The sequence below is a fragment of the Phyllostomus discolor genome, chromosome 3, assembly GCF_004126475.2.
Source record: "Phyllostomus discolor isolate MPI-MPIP mPhyDis1 chromosome 3, mPhyDis1.pri.v3, whole genome shotgun sequence".
NCBI classification, from domain to species: Eukaryota; Metazoa; Chordata; class Mammalia; order Chiroptera; family Phyllostomidae; genus Phyllostomus; species Phyllostomus discolor.
The window spans coordinates 211,132,910-211,156,785 of record NC_040905.2 but is presented as its reverse complement, the minus strand read 5'-3'; the positions used below and the strand labels follow the sequence as shown (position 1 = coordinate 211,156,785).

Genomic DNA, 23,876 nt, shown 5'->3' with positions numbered 1-23,876 from the left:
CGGGGAAGCCGGGAGGACCCCGCTGGGGGGGGGGGGGGCAGGGGGGCGGGGACCAGACCCCTGCGCTCAGGAGCGATGAGACACCCTGGACCGCCAGGCAGGAACGCCACCTGACGTGGTAACAGGTTCCTGCGACCCCGGGGGGCCGACCGGGAACAGGACCGCGAGAGGGGCGTTTCCCCTACAGGGTGTGGACTCAGCATGGCTTCGCTTTTAAAAACAGGGAATATCTCCTACACTGGACGGCAAAACAAGTATTTACATATAAACCTCTAATAATAAAAAAAATTCTAAGTGACCCTCCTGGACGCCGTCCACCGATCAGCTGCAAACCTTTTACGCAGTCTGAGTTTTCACCATTTGCTAGCGCTGCTTTGGAGAAAATGCAGACACCAGTGACAGCAGTCCATCTGCTCCGTCGCTCCACCCCCCGGGGCCGGGCCACTCACTTTTCGTTAAGGTTGACCTTGACCGCAGAGGCTGAAGGCGGGAAGGAGGGCTTCATGCCCATGCTTGGGGTGCACGCGCCCGGCACCGGTGTGCTTTCCAGGGTCGGCTTGAAACCCGATGACCCGAAGGAGAACGGGGCGGCCAGGGGCGCCATGGAGGGGGCTGCAGGGGCGGGCGCCAGCGGGGCCTGAGGAGGCGCGAACGAGAAGGAGGCTGTGCTGGAGCCCACGGCTGCTTTGGATGCGTCAGAGCCGCTGGGGTACGGAGGGGGCTCCGCGGTGACAGGCCCAGATGACTTCAAGGACGGTGAAGAACCAAAGGAGAACACGCCAGGGGCCCCCACAGCAGAGGGCAGGGAGAAGGTGGAGGTGGGGGCCGCCGGCAGGGAAGGCGGGATGGAGGCGGGGGCCGCAGCTGCCGACAACTCGGGCTTCTGCGGGGCCGGCGAGGTTGGGGTCGTGGGCGTGCTTCCTGCAGTGAGAGAGTGGGGGTAGGGAGAGTGGGGGAGTCAGCCGGGCCACAGCAGAAGGCTGGGGGCGGGGGAAGGGCTGGGGCAGGAGGGGGCCGGAGAGGAAGGGCCCGGCTCCTGAGGGACAGAGAGGCGAGGCCGAGGAGCTGCTGAGCACATCCGCGGCAGGCATGTGTCCCGTGGCAGACAGACACGTCGTGTGAGACTGACTGCAGGACTGGGGGGAGGGAGGGGGGCGGACATGGGGAAGGACCTCAGACCGACAGCACCGTGTGGACGCCCGGATGAACGACACGGAGAAGACACACTTCTCAAGGTCGCAGAGAAAAGCAGTCACCCTGCAACCCTTCGCTCCACCAGGAGAAGGTTTAACTGGGCGCTCTGATTCCTGACAGCCTCTAAGCCTCTAAACCCCTAAGCGCGAGTTCGCATGGACTGAAGGTACGGACGAAAGCACACACGCGCTGTGTCTCAACACAAGGAGGCAAGCGCGAGCTAAGTCTTCGAGAGCCTAACAAATAAATTCAGGAGTGACAGTCAGTCACGAAAAGAAAAGATGAACATCTGACTACGTGAAAGTTACATCACTAAGAGGTGAGTGAAAAAAGAACTGCAGTAAAGAGCATATAAATCGAGATTATATGCTCTTAAAAATTTCAAGACTCTGATAGACATAAGCTGGGAAACTAATTCACAAAAACTATATTTAATCTAATACAAGAAACGTACTAAGTGAGGCAGAGCATTGCCCTCCAGACTACCAAGATTTAAATATCTACTATCTCCTGCACTTGGATGGGCGAAATGAGCCTGAAACCTTTTATTGCTAACAGGCACCTAATTCAGCAGTCTTAAAAAAAAACATTTTAGCATATTTCAAGAATCATAAAAAAACAGACCCAGTAAACTTGTAGTAAGACCTATGAAAATAATTTTTGAAAGTGAAAGATATTTCATGCAATCCAAATGGTAAAAAGTATTCAATGGAATATTACATACTCTTTTAAATGAATCATGAAGATCACGTAAGAATCTGGAAAATGCTTACAATTTAAATTATAAACCTGCAACCAGTGATACATAGAATATGAACAGAACTATGAAGAAAGATGTTTATGAAAAAAAAAGTGAACAAGAATACCCCAAAAAGCAGGTTTAAAGTTTTTTCCACTTTCCACACTTGCTGTAAACATTTTAATTCTCTCAGTTAAATAACTAACTAAATAAGAAAGCGATGTCTTTTTATCAGTATGTTTATATTAGTGGGTCTCGGTTCCTCCAACTGCTGAGACGACAGCTTACCTCACTGTGTCTACGGTACCGAAACACTGAGGGTACAAGCGTGCAAACACCGCTTCCTGAACTGTCCCTTCCACGAACATGACAACCAAGCGCATCTGCTCTCTGTCGGTACTTCTCCTACACAGTGACAGAGAACCAGCAACAGCCAACTTCTTAAAGACACACGCCTGTAACGTTCATCACGTCCATGCACATTCGGGAGACTGAGTGAAAAGTATATCCCACTGAAAAAAACCATCACAGTGCCCCCTCTGACCACTCGGAGCCGCATCTGTGGGGCAGGTGGAACCACTAGCGTCTTCTGAACCCACGACGGGCCGCAGCTGGAGGCGGCGGGGCCCCTCCTCCCATCCGTGGCTCTCTCCCACGCACCTGGACGTGGCGGCCACCTCTGGGCCAAGCGCGAGGGAAGAGGGCCTCTCTCCAGGGCAGGCCCGCAGTGACACTGGCCCCTGCTTGTGCTGGGGCTTTCCGGGCTAGCAGCAAAGCCCTTCACACTGAACGGTGTTCAGAAACAAACACCCCACAAGTTCCCACCCTCACGGGGGGGACTGCGTGTTACTGGCTGACCGGGCAAGCAGGTGTAGGTAGTGCACGGCACTCGCGACCACCGCCGGGGAAAACCAACCCGGAGCGCACACGCCGCAGACCGCGAGGCGTCCCAACACAGCACTAGCGCGGTCCACGTGAGCCTCCTGGTCCGGCACTCGGGGCGGCACTGCCAACGGCCGGAGCCCAAGGGCCTGGCCACTGACGGTGCACACCTCACTCTGCTTCGGGAAGCCGGGAGAAAACACACGCGAGTGTTAGCGACCTCACCCAACCCAACGATCAACGTACTTTTCCTTAGACGTAGAACTGGTTACACTATAAGCAATTCTAGCCACACTAGGGGACAAACTCTTAATAGTCACATACTCACAGAACTCAAAGTGAAGTATTAGTGAAATTTCAAAACATGAAACAATCCCCCCTTTTAAAAGTTTTATAGTGTGCTCTCAGAGGTGCTAGGAGAACACTGTGAAAAGTCTGAAATGCACACGGGCATGCACGTGTGCGCGCTCATGCACACGGAGAACAGGCACCGAGGGGCTGACCGGGGCCGTGTGCGGATGACACACTCGTAAGTGACACTGCTTGTGCCTTCTCTAATCTTTCTCCGATAAACAGACCACTGATGTAATAACTTAAAAAGGAAAAAACAAACCCGAAGAAAATGGAATACAGACAAAAGAAAACAGAATGCCCGCGTCCCCACCACCAGAAACAACCACTATTTGGGTTTCAGACTCCACCTTTCAGGTGTTTTTCTCCGCACACGTTCTGCTGGTAGAAAAGGGGCCGCACGGCACACGGCGCTTTGCGGGGTGCGCTCCTCCAACCCCTGGGGCGCACACATCGCCTGTAACGGGTGCACGGCGCTCACCGTGCGCACGCACCCCCTCTCACTGAACCAGCCCCTGTGGCCAGGCGTGCAGGGCCCGGACCCGACAGCAGGACGGCTGGCACCTACGGGACGGGGCCGTGCGGCTCGGCCTCCTCTCCCTGGAGCAGAGCGGAGCGGAGGCTGGGGGACAGAACTGGTGAGTGCGGACGGCCAGTGGGCACGCGCTTGTTCCGGGTAAACCCCCCCCCCCCCCCCTGACGCAGCCACACAGACTGTGCAGATGACGGCGACCACCTGCGCTCTCTCTCGCACGCTTCGCCCTTGGGCAGAGGCCGCAGCGGTCGCTGGCTGCCAGGGTCGGAGACACGTACCTAACGACTTGGGCTGTCGCTCCCCCTCTAACGAGAGCCGCTCCGGCGTCCTGAGGAGGGACCTAACACCAGGGTTTTGATTGATCATGTAAAACGGACAGAGCACACCGTCTGTTGAAAGTAACATAAGGACTGGAGCAGGGGGAAGAGTCTTCTCCTCGTCTGTGAAAAAAACAAAAGAAAGCGGACGTGAGAAAAGAGCGAAGTCCGAAAGGCTGCATGAAGCGAGGAGGGGCTCAGAGGCCTCGTCCGTCTGCTCTGGTTCTGATCGCAAAGGGCCCTCCCGAGACTGCTCCTTCCAGAGCGCTCCTGCTGTGGTCCAGCGGCCGCCCGGAGGCACTGGCAGCCCGAGGTGGGGGGGCAGCTCCGAGGCTCCCTCAGTTTTCAGAAGCATCTCGGTGTTCGGGAGGCAGGGGCACCCCTCCCCTGACCAGGACAGGATCTAGGACGTGGCTGGTGCAGCTGAGAAATGGCACACCGGACTCGCCAGAAAGCACACAGCAGGACGGACAGCTGAGTCTAACTGCTTCACGTTTGTTCACAGTGGCCTCACAAACACGGACTTCCAGAGAGTCCGAGTACGAGAACCGGTCTCAGACCACACAACCTGACCAGGGAGGGGTGAGGTGCGGAGCGGTGCCCGGCGGGAGACCCCCCCCACGGAAGCCCCCACGAGCGTGTCTCCCGCTGCACCTGCACGTTCCACGGGCCAGCTCCGCCCAACGGAGCTCCATGCACAGCACACGCTCGGGCCCCGTGCAGGAGCCACGCGCCCGGGGTCTCTCTTTCCAGCCCAAGCCTCCGAAGCGAGAGTGGCTGTACGCTGCGGTGCCGGCCTAGGGCACTGCTCCCTCGGGGAGGCACTGGGGGCCCGAGAGACAGCACCGAGAACCCCCGATATCCTGGACCCCCACCACGTCCAAAAGAGTGGCCTCGGTCTCGCCCCTCAGTGCCTGTGCAAACCCGTCCAGTGCCGTCAGCGGCACTCTTCGTCGCTCTTGGAGAAGCGACGTGCCGCCAGAAGGCCCGAGTGCCGGCAGAGGGGCTGCCATCGCAGACACGCAGGACTGGACGGAAGTGTTAGGGACAGAGCGCTGAGCCCCAGCGGGCCTCACTCACTGATGGTGACCTCCACTTGGTTGGTGTAGTCTATGGCCACCCCCACAGGCAAGGAGTCATCGTTCTTGTCCGTCACAGGCAGTTCAGCTCGACTAGAATCCTCCAGCAGCCAAGATTCCCAATTGATCTGGGGAAAGAGGAGAAAACACCACGTCAGAGCTCTGCACGGGCTCCTCCCGGCACTGTTCACACGTGAGAGAGGAAAAGAGAGACGCCTGGGTTAGACTTGCCTGTGGACCAAGACTCGGCAACCTGGGGAGACCGTCTAAGGGCCACGAGCACCCCATGAGACAAGGGGCTGATTTTCCCAATCCAGCAGGTCCCTGCCTCAAGTGTAAACACTACCTACCGCCCACCGCAACCAGGGGGAGCCCTGAACTTGCGGGGCAGACCCCACAGCGGCACTAGACCAGGCACTCCTGCTCTGGGAGGCCTGGGGTTGGGACCAGGGCCCCCAGCCGTCCCTGCGGGGGCCTTGAGCAGAGACAAAGCTGGGCAGCAGCCTGTGCTCACCGGTCCTCGGAAGAAGGTGACCTCGTTCTCATCTGCCCAGGTCCTGGTGTGAGTGCTCGTGTGGGCCCACCTGCCTGCCTCCGACAAGCCACTAAGCCTCCCCCAATACACTCTCCTTCTGCTTCGTTTGCTTGCGGGGGCTCTGTTCCTTCGGCAAGTGATTTCCGCGTTTCAAGGACCACCAACACTTTCTCTAACCTCCAGCACTGACCCAAGCTGTGAGGCATGAACCCACGGGGAACGCACTCCGTGAGGAACAGAGGGACACGGGAAGCTGTTCCGGGGGGTGACGCAATCACACTCCACGACTAAGCAGTGGCGAGAGTAACAGTCACGTTCGGAATAATGTGAGCAAACGGACTCCGACCCCGAACAGCCGTCTCCAGACAAAACAAAGTCCTCGCCAGCCACCACCGGGCGCAGTGCGAGCAGCACCAGCTCCGACGACGTGAGAGACGAGCTGGGTGGTGGGCAGGGGAGGGCGGCTGAGGGCGGCGGGGTGCTGAGACGCCCCTCTCCGAAAGAGGACGATTAAGGAGTGGGGTGTGCGGTGACGCCATCAGGGATGAAGGTAAAATCCCAAGTCACCAAGGCGACCCCAGGAGACACTAACGCAGCCCCGCAGCCCCGGTGAGGAGGAGGGAGCGTGTGAACGAGCTGCTCATCTGCCATTGAGGCCGGTCACTCGTGAGGAAGCGAGTTTTTTTAGGGATAAGGACACAGTCGTTAGAAGAGAAAACTGACAGGTTAAAAACGGTCCCTCTAGGGAAAACTGGATCGGGACAGGGTGCAGCTGCAGTGATTTTTTTCATTCATGATCCCTGCTCCATGTAGACAAGTTATTTTGATAAAAAACGAAGATAATGGTATATCTTTAATGTATAAACACACAAAATATGAGTCTATTAGGAAATCGTTACTGAAGTCAATCCGAGAGCAAACTGATGAGCTGTGACCTATGACCCCAAATGGCCCCCCCCCCCCGACACTGCAGTAGCCACGCACCTCCAGAGAGGGCCCTGCCACCCAGTGACGGACGAGCGCTGCACGGGCGAGGAGCCACCAGCACGCGTGCACAAAACGTCTTTGAGATCAAGGCAAAGTGTGTGGAGGAAAAGCTTCCCCTTCGCTCGTCCCCTCTGTGGTCACTCTCTGTAACCGAGCGCGGTTTAGGAGGCGAGGAGCCACCGCCAGCTCAGCCCGCCTCCTGCCCGCCAGGAGGACCCCGTGAAAGGAGGCAGGTAGGTTCTCCCGCGCACAGGCACCCCAGCTTTCTGGCGGTCTTTCGGAGAGAAACAGGAAGTGTTTCTGGTGAGCAACAGTTCGGTGTGGCCCGCGTGTACCTCTCCCGTTCCGAGGGTGGGTCAGAGTTCACTGAACAGGAGGGGCGGGCTCAACGGCGGGGGAAAACGAGGACGATTGGACAGAACGAGGCAGGGACAGCCTCCTTCGTGCCCAGGCTCCTGCTGCAGGTCGGTGACACAGGTGTTGGAGCCCGTACCATGGGGCCCCTAGGAGAACAGAAGTGCTCTTCACGACACCGAAGAACCGAGAACTCTGACACCCAAGCTCGTCCGGCACAGCACCCTGGCCGCCGGTCCAAGACGCTACGTCACCCTAGCTCTGCTCTCACCCAGCGACTCGTCAGAAGGATGTGACCTCATCTAAGTCCTGACCCCAGGGCTAAACCCCCCAAAACCTCTCTCAGGAAAGCGGCCCGCAGAAGTGACAGAAGGGAGGAACGTACCTGATCGCCCTGTCGAGCGAGGATGCTGACTTCCGTGGAGGCCGCAGACGCCGCCAGCACCAGATCCCTGCCAAGAACAAGCCAGAAGGCCGTTAGGTCCCACAGCCCGGCCCGCCCCAAGTCTGCGGGATCGTCCGCGAGGGCTGCCCAGAGGTGTCAGGGAGGTGAGTTTCCTGTGTGGCTGAAGAGAGGTGAGAAGACTTTTATTTTTAAAATTTTTTGAAAGATTTTATTCCTTTATTTTCAGAGAGGAGAAGGGAGGGAAACATCAATGTGTGGTTGCCTCTTAACACGCTCCCTACTGGGGACGCAGCCTGAAACCCAGGCATGTGCCCCGACTGGGAACCGAACCGGTGACCGTTTGGATCGCAGGCCAGCACTCAGTCTGCTGAGCCACGGCAGCCAGAACAGCGAGGAGGCTTTCAGATGTAAAAAGCCCTGGTCACCGCGTCAACAGCCCACCAGCTGAAGCGCGGGTGAGACACAGGCGACTCAAGCCGGAGTTCCCAGTACACAGCGCGACACCCCACCAACGGGATGGTCCCGTCGGAGGGACAGGAGCTTTGCGCCCAGTCATGTGTCAGAGGGCAGCTCCTGCTCTCAGAGGGCGACTTTTATTATGTCCCTTAAATACCGGTGTTTTCATAAACTCTCACTGCGGTCACTAAGAAAAGGGGACTTAAAAAGCAGCACATGCTGGAGCCACCTGACTCCAGGCCGGGGAGCTGAAGGCGCAGCCGGAAGGCACTATCTAGCCCCCCACCCCCCCAAACATGTTCTCGGCGCCGCCTCCGCCCTGCCCTCCTCTCCCAGGAAAGGCCCGAGAGCGGAAGCAGCGCCTCGGCGTGAGCAGCCGCGCCGTCCCGGCCCCGCTCACCATTCCTCGACGTAGCTCAGGTAGTAGTGGTGCTGCCTCTCCGTGCAGCAGCCATAGCAGGGCTCCATGAAGTTCACGAACACCTCGGGGTGCTTTTCTTCCTTTTTCTGCAACGAACGGAACGAGGAAGAAGCCTCAGGCGCGGCTTGTCTTTGCCCCTATGCAGTTAATGCTCTTGAACGAGGAAACCATTGAAGTTTCACGAGAAAAGTTGCTCAGAAATCTACGTCCAGGTGGACAGGCACGATGCAGAGGCGGCCCTGAGGCGTGTGGGGAGCAGGAGCGGCGGCCGCCAACCCAACTGCGTTCGAACTGTCTGCCTGGGCGAGTGTGTGCGGGCTGCTCGGCCTGACGCTCACCTGCCTCACCGGTGTAACAACGCCTCTACTAGAACGACACCCAAGGTCGTTGGAGGCGTGAAACGAATGATAATACGAAGCTCCCAGCACAGACTGGGAACGTCAGCCCTCAGGTGAACCCCTGCCGGTGTCCGCGTCATCCCCGGGAACAGAAAACCTCCGCGGTGTTCTGAACAGGAACACGCTCACCGCATTCCTGAGCTGCACGGTGACATTTAGGCCCATTTCGGTCAACAGACCACACACGAGACTGTGACTCCCTAAGATTACAACGAAGCTGAGAAATTCCTCCCGACTAGTGACGCGGCGGCCAAACATCTCGGCCGTCGTAAAGCTGCAGAGCACACGGCACACAAACGTGTTCCGCACGGGGACGCGCGGCACGGGGCTGCGACCCGGAGCTGCAGGGAACAGCACCCGTCGCCTGAGAACGTCCACTTGGCATAGGATTGTTTTAAGCCTTACTTTGGAGAAAGAGCAGACATGAAGACGCTCTGAAAACCAAGCGGAAGGTGCCTCTGTAAAACATTCACAAGGGAAATTTCCACTCAAGGGTGCTTCCCTCGCAGGAGGGAAGGAGGGCACAACCTCCTCTCTAGGGCCTCTCACCAACGCCGACGGCGGCCCGCACATCTGCGCGACAGCCTTGCCCTGTCCCTGGCCACCTCTCAGACCCACTCCCCTGGCCCCCACCCCCACCATGTTCCTCTGCCCTCAGCTGAAGACGGTATTTAAGGAGGTGGACTCGGCCCTTTCAGCCAATTACTGTTTTCCATGAATACAGGAGGTAAACATGTTATTACATTTTTGTTTTTCTCCTAGGCATATGTGACGGGCGTCTCAGCCAAAAGAACCCAGGAGCCGAGGGAAAACGACTCCCCCCACCCCGCCGCGAGACAGGCTCGACCGCAGGGGCTGGGTGCGGGGGAGGCCGGGCCACGTGGGCCTCCACGAGTGCCCGTCCAGGACGGTGGCGCGGCGTGGGGCGGGGTGTGGTACTCCTCAGAACAGACCTGCACTGAAGCGGCGCGTGACCGTCAACACGTAGAGTCACGGCATCAGGAACCCACACGGGCTAAAAACGGAGCTAAATAAATCTGTTCAAAGTAAATGAGATTTCATTTGATACAGAAAGATGCTTGCAATTTACTACCAGGTAAAGTAAGGTTGCAACACAGAAGGACAAGTTTAACTCCTACTTCTGTGGTGCTTAGACATTTACGTATGTACTGTCGGTTGTTTTTGAGGACAAGCATTTTCTGGAAGTACGTCCACTCACTTGCTGTTTTTAAACGCCGCTGCACGTCAGCAAGTCTCTGCAGACACTGCCGTCCTTCTTGGAGCCGACACCCGCTGCCCCCCTCACCCTCGGTCCTGGCTCGCACGGCTCCTCTCAGAGCCCTTCTCTGACCCACCACAGCCACCCCGGTCACCGCTCGCCCCTCCCCGGGCCCTGCTTCATTGCCCATCACCCTCAGCTTCCGTGACCCCACGCTCCTCTCTGGACTGGTGCATTCGTGAGAACGTGAGTCCCGCAAAAGCAAGAACGCTGTATGCTTGGCTTTAACACAGCGCCTAACACATTGCAAGCATTTGATATACAGCTGATGAATAAATAAGGGGAAGCATTTTAAAAATCAAGGTATTTTCTTGCTTTTCTAAAATGCCTTTGCAGGTTAACATCACTAAGACTCAGTTTACAGCTTAAGCAGAAGCAAGTTTTCCAGTTTTTTTTTCACTTATGACTGGTTACTGTGGGACAGGCTCCAAGCGGAGGCCGTGCTGTAGCTGCGGAACTGGCTCAGAACGGCCCCGTCCTGACGAGGTCCCAAGTCACTTTGCAGAGACAACGGACCGACGCTGCTGCAGTCCTGCAGCCAAAACACGTGCAGAGGAGGGACACCCCCTCCGGCTGCAGCTGGAACCAACACATCACCCTCCTCAGGGAACCAAAGGACCGAAACACACCAGAACTCGAAGACCAGAGCCCTCTCAGAAGCGAAGGGTCCGCGGTGCGGGAAGGCCGGTGCCGAAGCCCCTACATATCTCATCACAGCGGCCGAGGGCCAAAGCTCTCCAACCGAAACTGCACGGCCGGCCCTTTTGCTCCCCCCAACCCTCACTCTCTGCCTTTAAAAACCCTTGACTAAGAAAGCCACTGGGGAGTTCAGGTTTAAGCTGTAGCTTCCCACTCTCCTTGCAGGCGCCCGACAAATAAAATGGCTTTAACTCCTCCGCTGCGAACCTCCATGTGCAGCGTGTGGCTCCGCTGCACACCGGGCGAGCGGCTGTCGCTCGGGTCGGGAGCGTAAGTTTGGTCCCCGGCCGATGGTACGGACCATGCACCTGAAGGTGCACCGTCGCCACCAGAACAGGGAAGGAAGGCCTGAGCTGCAAACTTCACTGGGAGACTTTGCTCATTCTCGAAGCTCGAAGACGCCCTTGTCGTACACCCACCGGCAGCAGCGCCATGACCACGTCGGGAGACGTTTCCAAGGACCCGTCCGCGGCGGCGTACACGATCGTGAAGACGTAGGTACCGATCCACAGCACGTCCAGGACTGAAAGACACACGCCCGAAATGAGCACCTTGCTTGGGACAGCCCGTGTGCCACGAAACTAACATCTTATGGATAGAAACCCAACTGCTACAGCTTTAACCAAGGTCCGGATTTCACTGATTATGAGCCTAAATTTATCCCAAAGTGGCATTTCCCCCTCGGGTGGATTATAATCAGGGGAAGTTATGAAGAATTCTAATTAAAAAAAAAAACCAGGATCCAGTTAATGCCAGCCGCCACGAGACACAGCTGTCCACCAGATGGCCGTCACGCTGACCGCACCACCGACTGACAGTGGGCGTGCTCCCACAGGGGCGACAGCACGCCCCTGAGCAGGGGTGCAGGCGCATCGCACCATCCAAACCTCTGTAACACAGACGGCACCTTACGGAAGGTCAGCCCCACAGAAAACCGGTGTGTTACCTCGGACCGGGTGATCTGACTCATAGAACGGAGGACAAGGAATGACTTTTTTTTCCTGCAACGTCTGAAAGAGATTAGAAAAAAGAAAAAAAGTGTCACACGAAACAGTCCCCAAGCCAATGAAACTGTCAAACCCAGTGCATCCCCCCGGAAGCCACCTAAGTTTCCCTGCCCCAGAGAGGACAGCCTGACCACGGGGAAGAGGGGGCGCCCGATTCCGGGGTGCTGTCCCACAGAAACACACCAGCATGTTCGGACATAGGGGACGCTCAGTGCAGCCCCATTTACAGCAGCAAAACCACTCCCACCGACAGGCGCCCATCCATGGCGGAATAAGGGACAACTTACGGCACGGCCGTGCACTGCACTTCCACGGAGCCATTCAAAACAATTAAGTGGCTCTATATATGGAAGTTGGAAGAAGGACTCCAATATACATTTTTTTTAAAAGAGGCAAACAGCAAACCAATAAAATTAAACCCATTGTATTTTTTTACAAGCTAATGCACTAGAATATGGACCAAATTTCATATGATAACTTTGCGGTAACAAGTAACAAACCCTGACCTCAAGCCCACACCACGGCGTGCACTGCCTTGCACCCCCGCAGAGCACAGTCTCTCCAGGAGCTACAAGCAGCAGCACAGGCCCGGGCGTCGCCTGTGAACCCCACCCCCCACCCCCCAGGCTTGACCAGACCCACGACTCTCTCTGAGTATGCCAGGAAACCACGGGCACAGGATGGCACAGTGCACGTGCAACAACGTGAGTGTCCACTGGCTCTGTCGCCGGGAGCAACAGAAACGGAACCTTTACGACGGACCCAGCTAGAGGCCCAACACTGCTTTACCTGAAGTGATTCTGCATTACGGGAACAGCCCTTCACCTACTCCTTTTCCCCTTAAGCTCTGTTTCTATGGAATGGGCTGAGGAACTGTGTGCAGAAAATGGTAACATTTTATTTAAAAAGCAAAACAAGTCATGTCTGGTGTGGCTCAGTGAACTGGGTGCCAGCCTTTGAACCAAGGGGTCATCGGTTCGATTCCCGGTCAGGACACATGCCAGGTTGTGGCCTGGGTCCCCAGTTGGGGGGGCATGCAAGATGCAACCACACATCAATGTTTCTTTCCCTCTCTTTCTCTGTCCTTTCTCCCCTGTCTAAAAATAAATAAATAAAATCTTTTTTTTTTAAATCATGTAAAAAAAAAAAGCAAAACCAAGTGCTGCATGCACACAGAGTCTATGTGTATGTGCCTCCAGAGCAGAGGGGGCCCGGAACATGGACCGGGGGGATGGAACGGAAGAGGGGCTCCCCTCTTTCCTGCACCCACTTGTGTAACTGAAGAACTTGTTGCAATGAGCATAAGTAACATTTTAACAGAAAGGCACACCAGCGATGCCCCCGCACCACCCTCACACAGTGGGTAGCTCCGGTGGGAGCAGATCTGAAACCCAAGGCGAGACTCACGGGGAGATACTGGACCACGGTCCCGTTCTGCTTCCCCACGGCCAGCTGCTTCCCTTTGGGGCTCCAGCACACTGAGCAAAGAAGAGAGAGCCACTGGTGAAAGACTGTGGGGGGCGGGGGGACGGGCAAACCATGGGAGCCGCACCGAGTCGGCGCCTGGTCACCACCTGCTGTGCTTAGTAGCATGGACACTATTACAGATGGAAACACCAGCTCTCGTCCTCCCAGTTCAAAGGTCACCCTTCGGCAAAGTAAGAAAGGATAAAAATTGCTCTGAGGACACACACCAATCGCAATTCATCACCGGGCGACTAAATCAATGGTACAAATGCTTTCCAACGGAGCATGTCCCAGAAAGCTGGAAGTCCGCAAAACTCCGTCGTCTTTAGGCAAGATCAGGGACCAGAGAAGGTTTCCAAACACCAAGACATCATCGTCTTGCCCCTGTCTGATGTTTCTGATGCCTTTCCTCTGAAAGTACAGGTGACTTACACAGCACCACCGTTTTAGACCCAGAAACAATCCTCCTCAAAAACACAGTCCTTAACCAGCTGAACCAAAATACTTCTTCCTCTAGAAAACCCACACACACTCAGATTAAATCGCGTGTGCTGTTCGGTTTCAAGGATATTAACTATGGAAATAAAGAACACTCTCTCCACTTCTACCAAATAATCACAAATACAACACTTGCTCCTGTTTCCAGAAATTAATTCTCAGGGAGACTAGCATTAATGTACGCCACAGAGGAAAAGCCTTTCGCACCCACCAGACGTCACTGCTGCCGTGGAGGGAAGCGTCGCACACACTTTCACTGTTTCGGTGACTTGCAGGACAGCGATGCTGCCGTCAGCCAGGCACACGGCCACCATGGAGGGGACAGCGGGGTTCCACTTCATGTCGACCACCATGCCGCCTGCATCCTTCGAAAGCTTATGATAGGCAAATGGGCGTTTCTGCGGCTTGGCCTTATAAAACAAGCGGCCAGAAACAAAAAGAAATGAGTTAGTGCATAGATACTTCACAGTGGGAGGAAATTACTGAATATTTAAGTTCTCTCAAGTTTCAGGTCACGGCCTGGCCGGGTCGTTCAACTGGTTACAGCGTCACTCCGATGCACCAACACTGCGTGTGGGTTTGATCCCCGGCCAGGGCACATGCAAGCGCCAACCAATGAATGCGTGGAAAAGTGGAATGACAAATCGATGTTTTTTTCTCTCTCTCTCTCACAAATCAATAAATTAAAAAAAAATGTGGTTCACTTTTCTCCATAAACATGGAAAAAAAATTTAGCTCTACACAACAACCCCTCTGTTACACAACTCTGAAAGTGGCAATCAGTGATCCTGGCACACGGGAGGGCCCCCCAAGAGGAGACACACACATGCAGGATGACCGATGAAGAGCAGACGCTGGGTTCAAGTCTGGGCTCTGCTTCTCAGCGGCACCGGGCCCTCGGACAGGGCGCACACTCTCTGGGCCGGTGCCTCCACCTGCACAGTGCGGGCAGCGGCCCCCCGCGCAGGGCCCTGGCGAGGACGAGGCGCGCCAGGCCTTAGCACGGGGCCTGGCGGTCAGCAGGACACTGCTACGGACCGCTGTGTCGTTACTGACACTCCCGCAGGAGCGGCAGACTCCGCACGAGGACGCCGGAGACCCAGGGTGTCGTCCGTCACTTTGGACGTGACCCACTAGCTCTGCGGTCTTGGGCAAGTCACCTGAAGCTCCCTAGGCGCTCGCGGTCTCACCTGTACGTGAGAGATGATAATATCGTAGAGGGGCGCTATCATGAAATAACTTCTTGACGTCCCTTCTACCTCAAGGATCAATGGTTCTAAATTGAGAACGTTTTAAAATCCAAATTTGAATACAGATACCAGGAACCCCTAGGCCCCGTGTCGACATCGGAGGCTGCCGGTAGCTTACCTCGTTCGAGAACGTGCGGACATCGAAAAAAGCGATGACAGAACCGTATTCACCGGACATCATGCACACAGAGAGTGTGAGGTTGTCACAGCTCAGGGCGAGGTGACGGATGGGGAACTTCATAGGAACCAGCAAGCCCTGGACTTTGTCAACTGTAAACACGTAAAAAAAAAAAAAAAAAGGTAGAAAATGGAATGTTCTAAGCATACGTCACAAGCCCTCCACCCAGTCTACGGGAAACAGTCTTTGCACCTCCACAGACACGGGAACAGGCCCTGATACGTGTGCAATGGCGCACGCGGGCCGCAGGAGTTCTTCCTTGCACGACTGGGGAGACTGACTGGCAGTCGCCTTTGTCGAAAACGGTGCCTCAAACGGGGTTTCCAGACTCCATTCCACCGGGGGTGGGGCATTCTCAGGAGTCTGAGAATCCAGCCCAGTTCTGACGCTATCTTCCCAGAGACGGCGTCGGGATCCAGAGGTCAAGCAGTCAGCCCTATGAGGCTGACCCCACCCCTGCACTTCAGGCCCAGACGCGAGCCCAGGGTCTCTGTGCTGCTGACCAGCTGGGTTCAGCTGCAGGTCTCCACGAGCCCCTCGAACTCAGAATGCCCACTGCAAGTCCAGCTTGTTGCCTGCACTTCTGACCAACGGGCTATAAATCACAAGTTTCCCACAACCCATTCCTTGGGTCCAATTAATTTGCTAGAATCATTCAAAGAACTCAGAGAAATACTGTACAAGGGGGTACCACCCCCCCAAAAAACCTGTAATTGATTTATAAAAATTTGTGTATTTATTCTAGCATGTTTAAACTTCAGTCATTTTCAAAGTACTCTCCATCTGATGCAACATACCTATCCAGACATTTTCCAATGTTCAAAAGTTTTAATAATATATTGTATTATTGATTACAGTTGTCCCATTTTCCCCTTTATTCTCCTCCACCCTGCACACCCCCGCCCAACCACATCCCCCCTCCTTTAGTTCATGTCCATGGGTCGTACATATAAGTTCTTTGGCTTCTACATTTCTTACACTATTCTTAACTTCCCCCTGTGTATTTTCTACCTACCATTTATGCTACTTATTCTCTGTACCTTTCCCCCCCTCTCCCCCTCTTGATAGCCCTCCATGTCATCTCCATTTCTGTGATTCTGTTCCTGTTCTAGTCGTTTGCTTAGTTTTTGTTTTAGGTGTGGTTGTTAATAACTGAGTTTGTTGTCATTTTACTGTCCATATTTTTTATCTTCTTTTTCTTAGATAAATCCCTTTAGCATTTCATAAAATAAGGGCTTGGTGATGATGAACTCTTTTAACTTGACATTATCTGGGAAGCACTTTATCTGCCCTTCCATTCTAAATGAAAGCTTTGCTGGATAGAGCAATCTTGGATGTAGGTCCTCGCCTTTCATGGCTTGGAATACTTCTTTCCAGGCCCTTCTTGCCTGCAAGGCCTCTTTTGAGAAATCAGCTGACAGTCTCACGGGAACTTCTTTGTAGGTAACTGTCTCCTTTTCTCTGCTGCTTTTAAGATTCTCTCCCTATCTTTAATCTTCGCTAATGTAATTATGATGTGCCTTGGTGTGTTCCTCCTTGGGTCCAACTTCTTTGGGACTCTCTGAGCTTCTTGGACTTCCTGGAAGTCTCTTTCCTTTGCCAGATTGGGAAAGTTCTCCTTCATTATTTGTTCAAATAAGTTTTCGATTTCTTGGTCTTCCTCTTCTCCTTCTGGTACTCCTATAATTCAGATGTTGGAACATTTAAAGATGTCCTGGAGGTCTCTAAGCTTCTCCTCATTTTTTTTTGAATTCTTCCTTCTTCATTCTTTTCTGGCTGGATGTGTCTTTCTTCCTTCTGGTCCACTCCTTTGATTTGAGTCCCAGTTTCCTTCCCATCACTGGTGGTTCCCTGTATATTTTTCTTTATTTCACTCAGCGTAGCCTTCATTTTTTCATCTAATTTGCAACCAAATTCAACCAATTCTGTGAACATCCTGATTACCAGTGCTTTGAACTGTGCATCTGATAGACTGGCTATCTCTTCATTGCTTAGTTGTATTTTTCTGGAGCTTTGATCTGTTCTTTCCTTTGAGCCATTTTCTTTGTCTTGGCGCACCCGAGCCACAAAAGGTTAAGTGCCTCAGGCAGGTTCTGCTGAAAGGACTGACGCCCCCGGCTGTCTCTGAACGTGCAGGTAAAGATGCTGGAATAACTCATCCCAGCGTAAAAACTCTACCCACATCTACACAACCGCAGTTCCTTAGAAGAAAGCACCTTCTCCGTGGACAGGATCACAGCTCTTTTCTTTCCAAGTTTTCCGCCTGCCAAAACCCCTCCCTCCAGTACCAGTTCAAAAGTTTTGAACTTGTTGATTTTGATACCTTTTAGTGCTTCTGCCATTTTTTGTTTTACCTCTTCCACATCGGCAAAACATTTACCTTTGGGCACTTTTTTCATCCAGGGAAACAAAACAAAGTTGCTGGGGGTGAGATCGGGCGACTAAGGAGGGTGGGACACAAAGGCATACTGGTTTTTGGTCAAAAACTGCGGCACACTCAGCATGATGTGGGCAAGTGCACTAGTAAATCACCCATCATGAAATGGGCAAATGTGTTGAAAGAGTCTTCAAGAAAAATTCACTGAATCTGGATGCAGCCTCTCACAACAACACCAGCTGGTACAGATACAGATGGGTTCCTAGAACACTCACCTAGCAGGGGAAGCCTGTACTACAAGGGGCCCACCCTCTGAGAGATAATTCCAGCTGTTTTGGATTACCTCTCGGGTGTTCCTGACTAGATCGGTGGTTTACCATGAGGATGTAACTCAGGAACAGCCAGACGGAAGGGCTACTGTACACAGGGCAAGGTCTGGGGAACACCATGGAGCTTCCATGCCCACAACTTTTCTCCAGGCTTGCAACTTTTTTTTATTGTTGTCCAATTACGGTTATCCCCATTTCCCCCCATTACTCTCCCCTGCCCCACCAACCCCCCACCTTCTACTTTCAATCCTCTCCCCTCCCACTGTCTTTATCCACGGGTCCTTTATACATGTTCCTGGACTTGACCCTTCCCCTTCTTTCCCGTTATCCCCCTCTCCCCTTCCCTGTCACTTCAGTTTGTTCTTTATATCAATGTCTCTGGTTCTGTTTTGCTTGCTTGTTGGTTTTATTGATTAGGTTCCCCTTATAGGCGAGATCATATGGTATTTGTCTTTCAGAGCCTGGCTTATTTCCCTTAGCACAATGCTCTCCAGTTCCATCCATGCTGTTGCGAAGGGTAGGAGCTCCTTCTTTCTGCTACATAGTACTCCACTGTGCAAACGCCAGGTTTTTGATCCATTCATTTACTGGTGGGCTCTTAAAGACTGCTCGCAGCACTTAGCTATTGTACACTGTGCTGCTGTGAACAGTGGGGTGCACGGGCTCTTCTGCATTGGTGTTTCGGGATTCTTAGGGCATATTCCCAGCAGTGGAGCTGCCGGGTCAAAAGGGAGTTCCATGCCTAATTTCCTGAGGAAATGCCATACTGTTCTCCCTAGCGGCTGCGGCGGTCTGCCTTCCCACCAACAGTGCACTGGGGCTCCCTGTTCTCCACAGCCTCTCCAGCACCTGCTGTTTGTTGATCTATTTATGATGGCCATTCTGACCTTGAAATGGCATCTCGTTGTGGTTGTCACTGGCACCTCTCTGATGGCTAGTGATGTTGAGCATCCTTTCATATGTCTCCGGGTCCTCTGTATGTCCTCCTTGGAGGAGTGTATGTTTAAGTCCTTTGCCCATTTTTTACTTGGGTTGTTTGTCTTCCTTGTGTGGAGTCATATCAGTTCTTTATATATCTCAGAGATCAAACCCTTGTCGAGGTATCATTGGCAAAAATATTTTCCTATATGGTTGGTTCCATTTTCATTTTGCTGATGTTTTCTTTGGCTGTACAGAGGCTTTTAAATGTGATGTAGTTCCATCTGTTTATTCTGTCCTCTACATCGCTTGCTCTAAGAGACATATCAGTGAAAATATTGCTGCATGGAATATCTGAGATTTCCCTGCCTATGTTCTCCTCCAGGACTTTTATGGTGTCATGACTTATTACATTTTTTTACTCATCTCAAGTTTATTTTTGTGTATGGTGTAAGCTGATGGCTGAGTTTCACTTTTTTTGCATGTAGCTGTCTAGATCTCCCAACACCATTTGTTGAAGAGACGATTTTTACTCCATTTTATGCTCTTGCCCCCTTTGTCGAATATTAATTGACTGTAGAGACACGGGTTTATTTCTGGGCTTTCTATTCTATTTAATTGATTTATGTGTCTGTTCTTATGCCAGTACCAGACTGTTTTGATTACAGTGGCCTTGTAATACAGTTTGATATCAAGTATTGTGATCCCTCCTACTTTATGGTTCTTTCTCAAAATTGCTGAGGCTATTCGGGTCATTTATGGTTCCATATAAATTTTTGAAATGTTTGTTCTCTGTGAAATACGTCACTGGCATTTTAACAGGGATTGTACTGAATCTACAGATCACTTTGGGTGCTATGGGCATTTTGATGATGTTAATCCTTTCAATCCATGAAAATGGTATACGCTTCCTTCTATTTGTGTCTTCCTCAGTTTTGTCCTTCAGTGTCCTGTAGTTTGCTGAATGCAGGTCCAGGCTTGCAGCTCTCCCTGCATCTCCATGTGCTCACCAACTCGGAAACTCTCCAAACCACCCTCCTCGGGGTTTTACGAGGGCTTTATTACAACGACAGAACTGCTTAAATCACTGGCCATTGGTGATTTGAGTCAGCCTTCTGGGGTGCAGTTTGGGGGAACTCAAAGTTCCAACCCTCTAATCGAAAGGTTGGTTCCACTCCACTGAAAACCAATCCTGATCCTTAGATGCTTTCCAAAATTACATCATTAATACAAAAAAACTCCCCCCACCAACATTCCAATCGCAATCTTGCCAACCTGTACCCATATTTTTGCAAACATGCTCCAAACAGCACACAATCCCATTTGTTTGGATGAAATTGTTGTGCCAACTAAAAAGCCATGTACCAAAACCTTTCTCCAAGACAGGCAGAACCCAGGTAAAACTGAGCAAAAATAAATGCACGGGGGAACAGCAAATTCTTCTTTCCTATAAGCTCAAAGGAACAACTCATCAACAAAGAGATATAAAGGACCAAAAGGAACCAGCAAGGCTTCCAACATCTGACCTAGAACCTATTCTTGGGGGCCAACCTGAGGGCTACAGAAGGTTTCACTTTAATACTGGAATTTCTTAGGAAGGGAACTAGATTAGCACTCCACTATACTCCTCCCCCTTCTATTTAACACAAAGCAAGTCACTCACCGATCTTATTGGGGTCGTCTCCAGGTTTATTCTGAATAAGAAGATTTTTAGTAGGGAAAATCTGCAGCCCGCTGGCTCCACCAGCAAAGACCAGGCCATACTTGTTGGACACGGCAAGCAGACTCGAACGTTCCTTCGGCAACTCCTCAGGGGAGTCAAAGATTCTCACCTTCTTCAGGGCCCTAAACTGAAAATCCTGTTGTGAGAGATCGAAGCAAGGTCAATGCAGAGAAAATGGGAAACGAAATCCTGCCTGTCATAGTCTAGAAGACCCCATTCTGGTACAACAAAAATAACCATTACCCCAAAGCCAGCAACTGTGTGACTTACTCATTTTTAAGCTTCCTGTGCCTACTGTGGTAGTTGGCATAGTGCTTATTAAACGTATTCAATGAAATAAATTTTTAAAAATTCTTCCATGAAGCCTTCCTTGACTAATCAGCTCACACTGAACTTTTCCTTTCCTGAATTCCTAGTTTTCAGTCTTAACCAGCACACAAGCTGATGTTATTTATTTATAATCTTGTCCTGTTCTGTACTATGCATTACCTCATGACCCAGAGCAGTGCTTCATAAATTGTTGAATACTGAGTACATCCCCCACTACGCTGTAAGCCTGACTATCCAGTGCAGTACTCAACACGTGTACGTGGAAATACAGACCACAGAAAGATAACCAAAGCCCAAGAACCGACTCACCTGCATCAAATGCTCAACAAAATTCCATCACATGCACAGAAACAAAACGGTGTGTATGGTCAACCTCTTGGTGTTGAAGACTTACATGGAAGTCCAAGACCCTTAACACGGGCTATGAAGCCAGGCATGGCCTGACCGACCCAACTCTGGAGGCTCGCCTCACAACGCTGCTTCCATGCACAGGTGCACCTGGGCCGCATCCCGCACCACCTCCAGCCCCCACCTATGTCCAGTTTTCACTTCCTTCCACTTTCATGCTCCTTAGTCGCTCAGGGCCTGCCAGCCTTCCCCCACCTCCTGTCCATGACGGACTCACCTAGTCTTCCAAGAATTTATCTATGTGCTTTCAAAGATAATTTTCAGTGTGTACTGCTTCTTGGTAAAAAGAGGTCCATAAGTTTACCAATTGCGATGTTAAATTGTACTATATAAGAGTTTTTTTTCCCCTTTCATTCTAAACTTATCTCTAAGTCCAGGTTTTGGTGAAAAGAATGCAAATCCCCTTCTGCTCACGTTCCCGAAGTGTAAGGGCCGAAGACAGCCTTCCTTGGCCTTCACTTCAGCACACTCAGGTTTCACAGAGCATCCCTGCCACACCCCACATGCTCATGTCCTTCGATTCCATGTTTATTGAGTATTTTCGGAAAGATTAATGAAACGCTCTTAATTTCCAACTGATTAGAAATCCGCACAGCTTTCCGGGGGGAACCACAGTACAGTTTCATACAGGAGCAGCAATAAAATTTTAGCCTCTTCGACATTTCTTATCCTGGTAATCCCAAATAGCCTTCCCGGGCCTTGGTCACGTGGAGGTGGAGGGCCGGGGGGACCAAGAGGCCACAAGACTGCTCTCCTTTCTGTTGTAGTCGGTAACTCAAAGGGAGATGCCATCTTCTGAGTCTGCGGTTCTAAAACCTTCTCCACCCCCTGCTCCAGCGTATCTGATAAATGTGCAGACAGTGATTTTGAGAATCGCTACTCTCTAAGAGTATGGATTACTACTCCCTAAATGGATGCCAGCGATTTGTTCAAACAAACGCCTAAAACGTTCCTGCAACTTACTCCCTTTCGTGTTTATAACCATTATTGGGATCACCTGCCCCCTCTTTAGTTTCCTGACTTAGGCAGATTTCCAGTACCAGAAGAGTCCTCCTATTCCAATTAACTGAAGTTTTTTTGTAGGACAGGTGATGAGTCCCGGCTCTGTGTTAAGCAGGCCTGGACAGAAACAGTACAGTGAGGCAAAAAGAGAGAGAGTACTTAAAAAACAAACAAACCAACCCGCCCCCTGGATTGGTCTCTGTCCAGTGTGACTTTGGGTAAACTACTTTCCGAACCTTGACTTACTCCTCTAATACTAACTTTTTCGTAGGGTTGCTGTGTGATTAATACAGTACCTAGCACATAGTAAACTCAATAAATAGTTTATTACCACTACTCCGACCACCACAGAAAAGTAGATAAGTAACCCCCCAGGTGGCTCGCACGAGACCAACACGGGAAAGGGAAACCGCTCCCAGCGGGGCTCCAACGCGGGCGGCAGACACAGTGCCCCAGGCTGTGCAGGCGAGAACTCTTAACGCGGCAAATGTTCAAGCAGGAGGCGGGGCAGCCGGCACCTGCGCAGAGCTGTTCCGCGGGGCTCTAAGGCAACGCCAAGACTAAAGAAGGGAGGGAGGCCCCGGCCAGTCTCTGACCTTCATCTCCCGTTCGGGGATCATGGCGTCCATCTCGTCTCCCATTGCGCCGTCCTCGGGTGGTCGAAGCAGCCTGCGCTGCCCCCCGCGGCCTTGCCTGCCCAGCGCAGGCCGCCCCCAGGCCGACTTCCTGCACACAATGCTAGCGGCGCACAGCGGTCCCGCACTTCCGGCGCGCTTTGGTGGCGTCACGCGTTTCCGTCCGCGGCTGGGTCTAGGAAGGCTAAGGGACGGTCTGAAGTCGCGCGCTCTACTGCCCGCCGCCTCCCATTGGCCGGCTCGAGCTGAGTAGGGGGTGTGGCTCTGGAGCCTGCGCGCCTGCGTCCAGAACCGTCCGGGGGCCAACCCCGCTTTGGTAGCTAGAGCCCGCTCAGTTTCTCGTTGGTGTCCGTCGTCGGACCGCGCATGCCCGAGCGTCAGCGCTGGGCCGAGACGCCATGGTAACCTTTGGACGTAGGTGGTTATGAATAATTCTGGATTTAGAGAAATTAGGAAACTGGCAAGTATTTCCAGGCGCAGCTCTTGCGAGGGGATTTGGAGAGGGATGTGGAAGGAAGGAGATGCAGAAAGTGGGTGGAATGGGGCCTCACCACGGGAGACTTTTCTGTATCTAAATTTGAAGGCTGAAAGGGGAGGCTCAAGTTCTCCAAACATCGGCTGTGCTTATCCTTCCAAGGTAACCATTTCCAAAGCAAGAGACTGGAAACCAGCCCTGGCTGGCGTAGCTCAGTGGATTGAGCGCGGGCTGCGAACCAAAGCATCGCAGGTTCCATTCCAAGTCAGGGCACATGCCTGGGTTGCAGGCCACGGCCCCCAGCAACTGCACATTAATGTTTCTCTCTCTCTTTCTTCCTCCCTTCCCTCTATAAAAATAAATAAATAAAATCTTTTTTAAAAAGGAGAGACTGGAAACCACAAAAACACTTTAGGTGTGTTATTTACTCTTCCAGATGTCCTAGTCACCTAGGAGTCATTGCCATACAATGGATGAGCTAACTAGAAGCACAGAAAAGCTAATTACCCAGTGCCGGTCGGTCAGAGAGCGGTGGAGGCGGGATTAGAATTCAACTCGTCGGGATAAACTCATTGATGACCACTGCGTGGAAGTGGGGGCCGGGACACACACTACCACTTACTGCTTGGTTTTTCAGCAAATTTCGG

General features: G+C 52.5%; 1 protein-coding gene across 1 annotated transcript in view; it reads right to left on the bottom strand.

The window, feature by feature from the left end:
- The window catches only part of NUP214 (nucleoporin 214), a 77,495-nt gene extending 54,618 nt beyond the window's left edge, over positions 1-22,877 (bottom strand). The window contains exons 1-12 of the mRNA XM_028516280.2: positions 22,716-22,877; positions 20,320-20,515; positions 14,973-15,124; positions 13,816-14,014; positions 13,047-13,117; positions 11,579-11,642; positions 11,052-11,155; positions 8,236-8,342; positions 7,359-7,425; positions 5,099-5,225; positions 3,980-4,141; positions 450-921 (exon numbers count right to left, since the gene is read on the bottom strand). Coding sequence (XP_028372081.1) covers positions 450-921; positions 3,980-4,141; positions 5,099-5,225; positions 7,359-7,425; positions 8,236-8,342; positions 11,052-11,155; positions 11,579-11,642; positions 13,047-13,117; positions 13,816-14,014; positions 14,973-15,124; positions 20,320-20,515; positions 22,716-22,760 — 1,766 coding nt within the window. The 5' untranslated portion in view covers positions 22,761-22,877. The remainder of the gene's footprint in view (positions 1-449; positions 922-3,979; positions 4,142-5,098; positions 5,226-7,358; positions 7,426-8,235; positions 8,343-11,051; positions 11,156-11,578; positions 11,643-13,046; positions 13,118-13,815; positions 14,015-14,972; positions 15,125-20,319; positions 20,516-22,715) is intronic.
- Between the last annotated feature and the right edge of the window lie 999 nt (positions 22,878-23,876).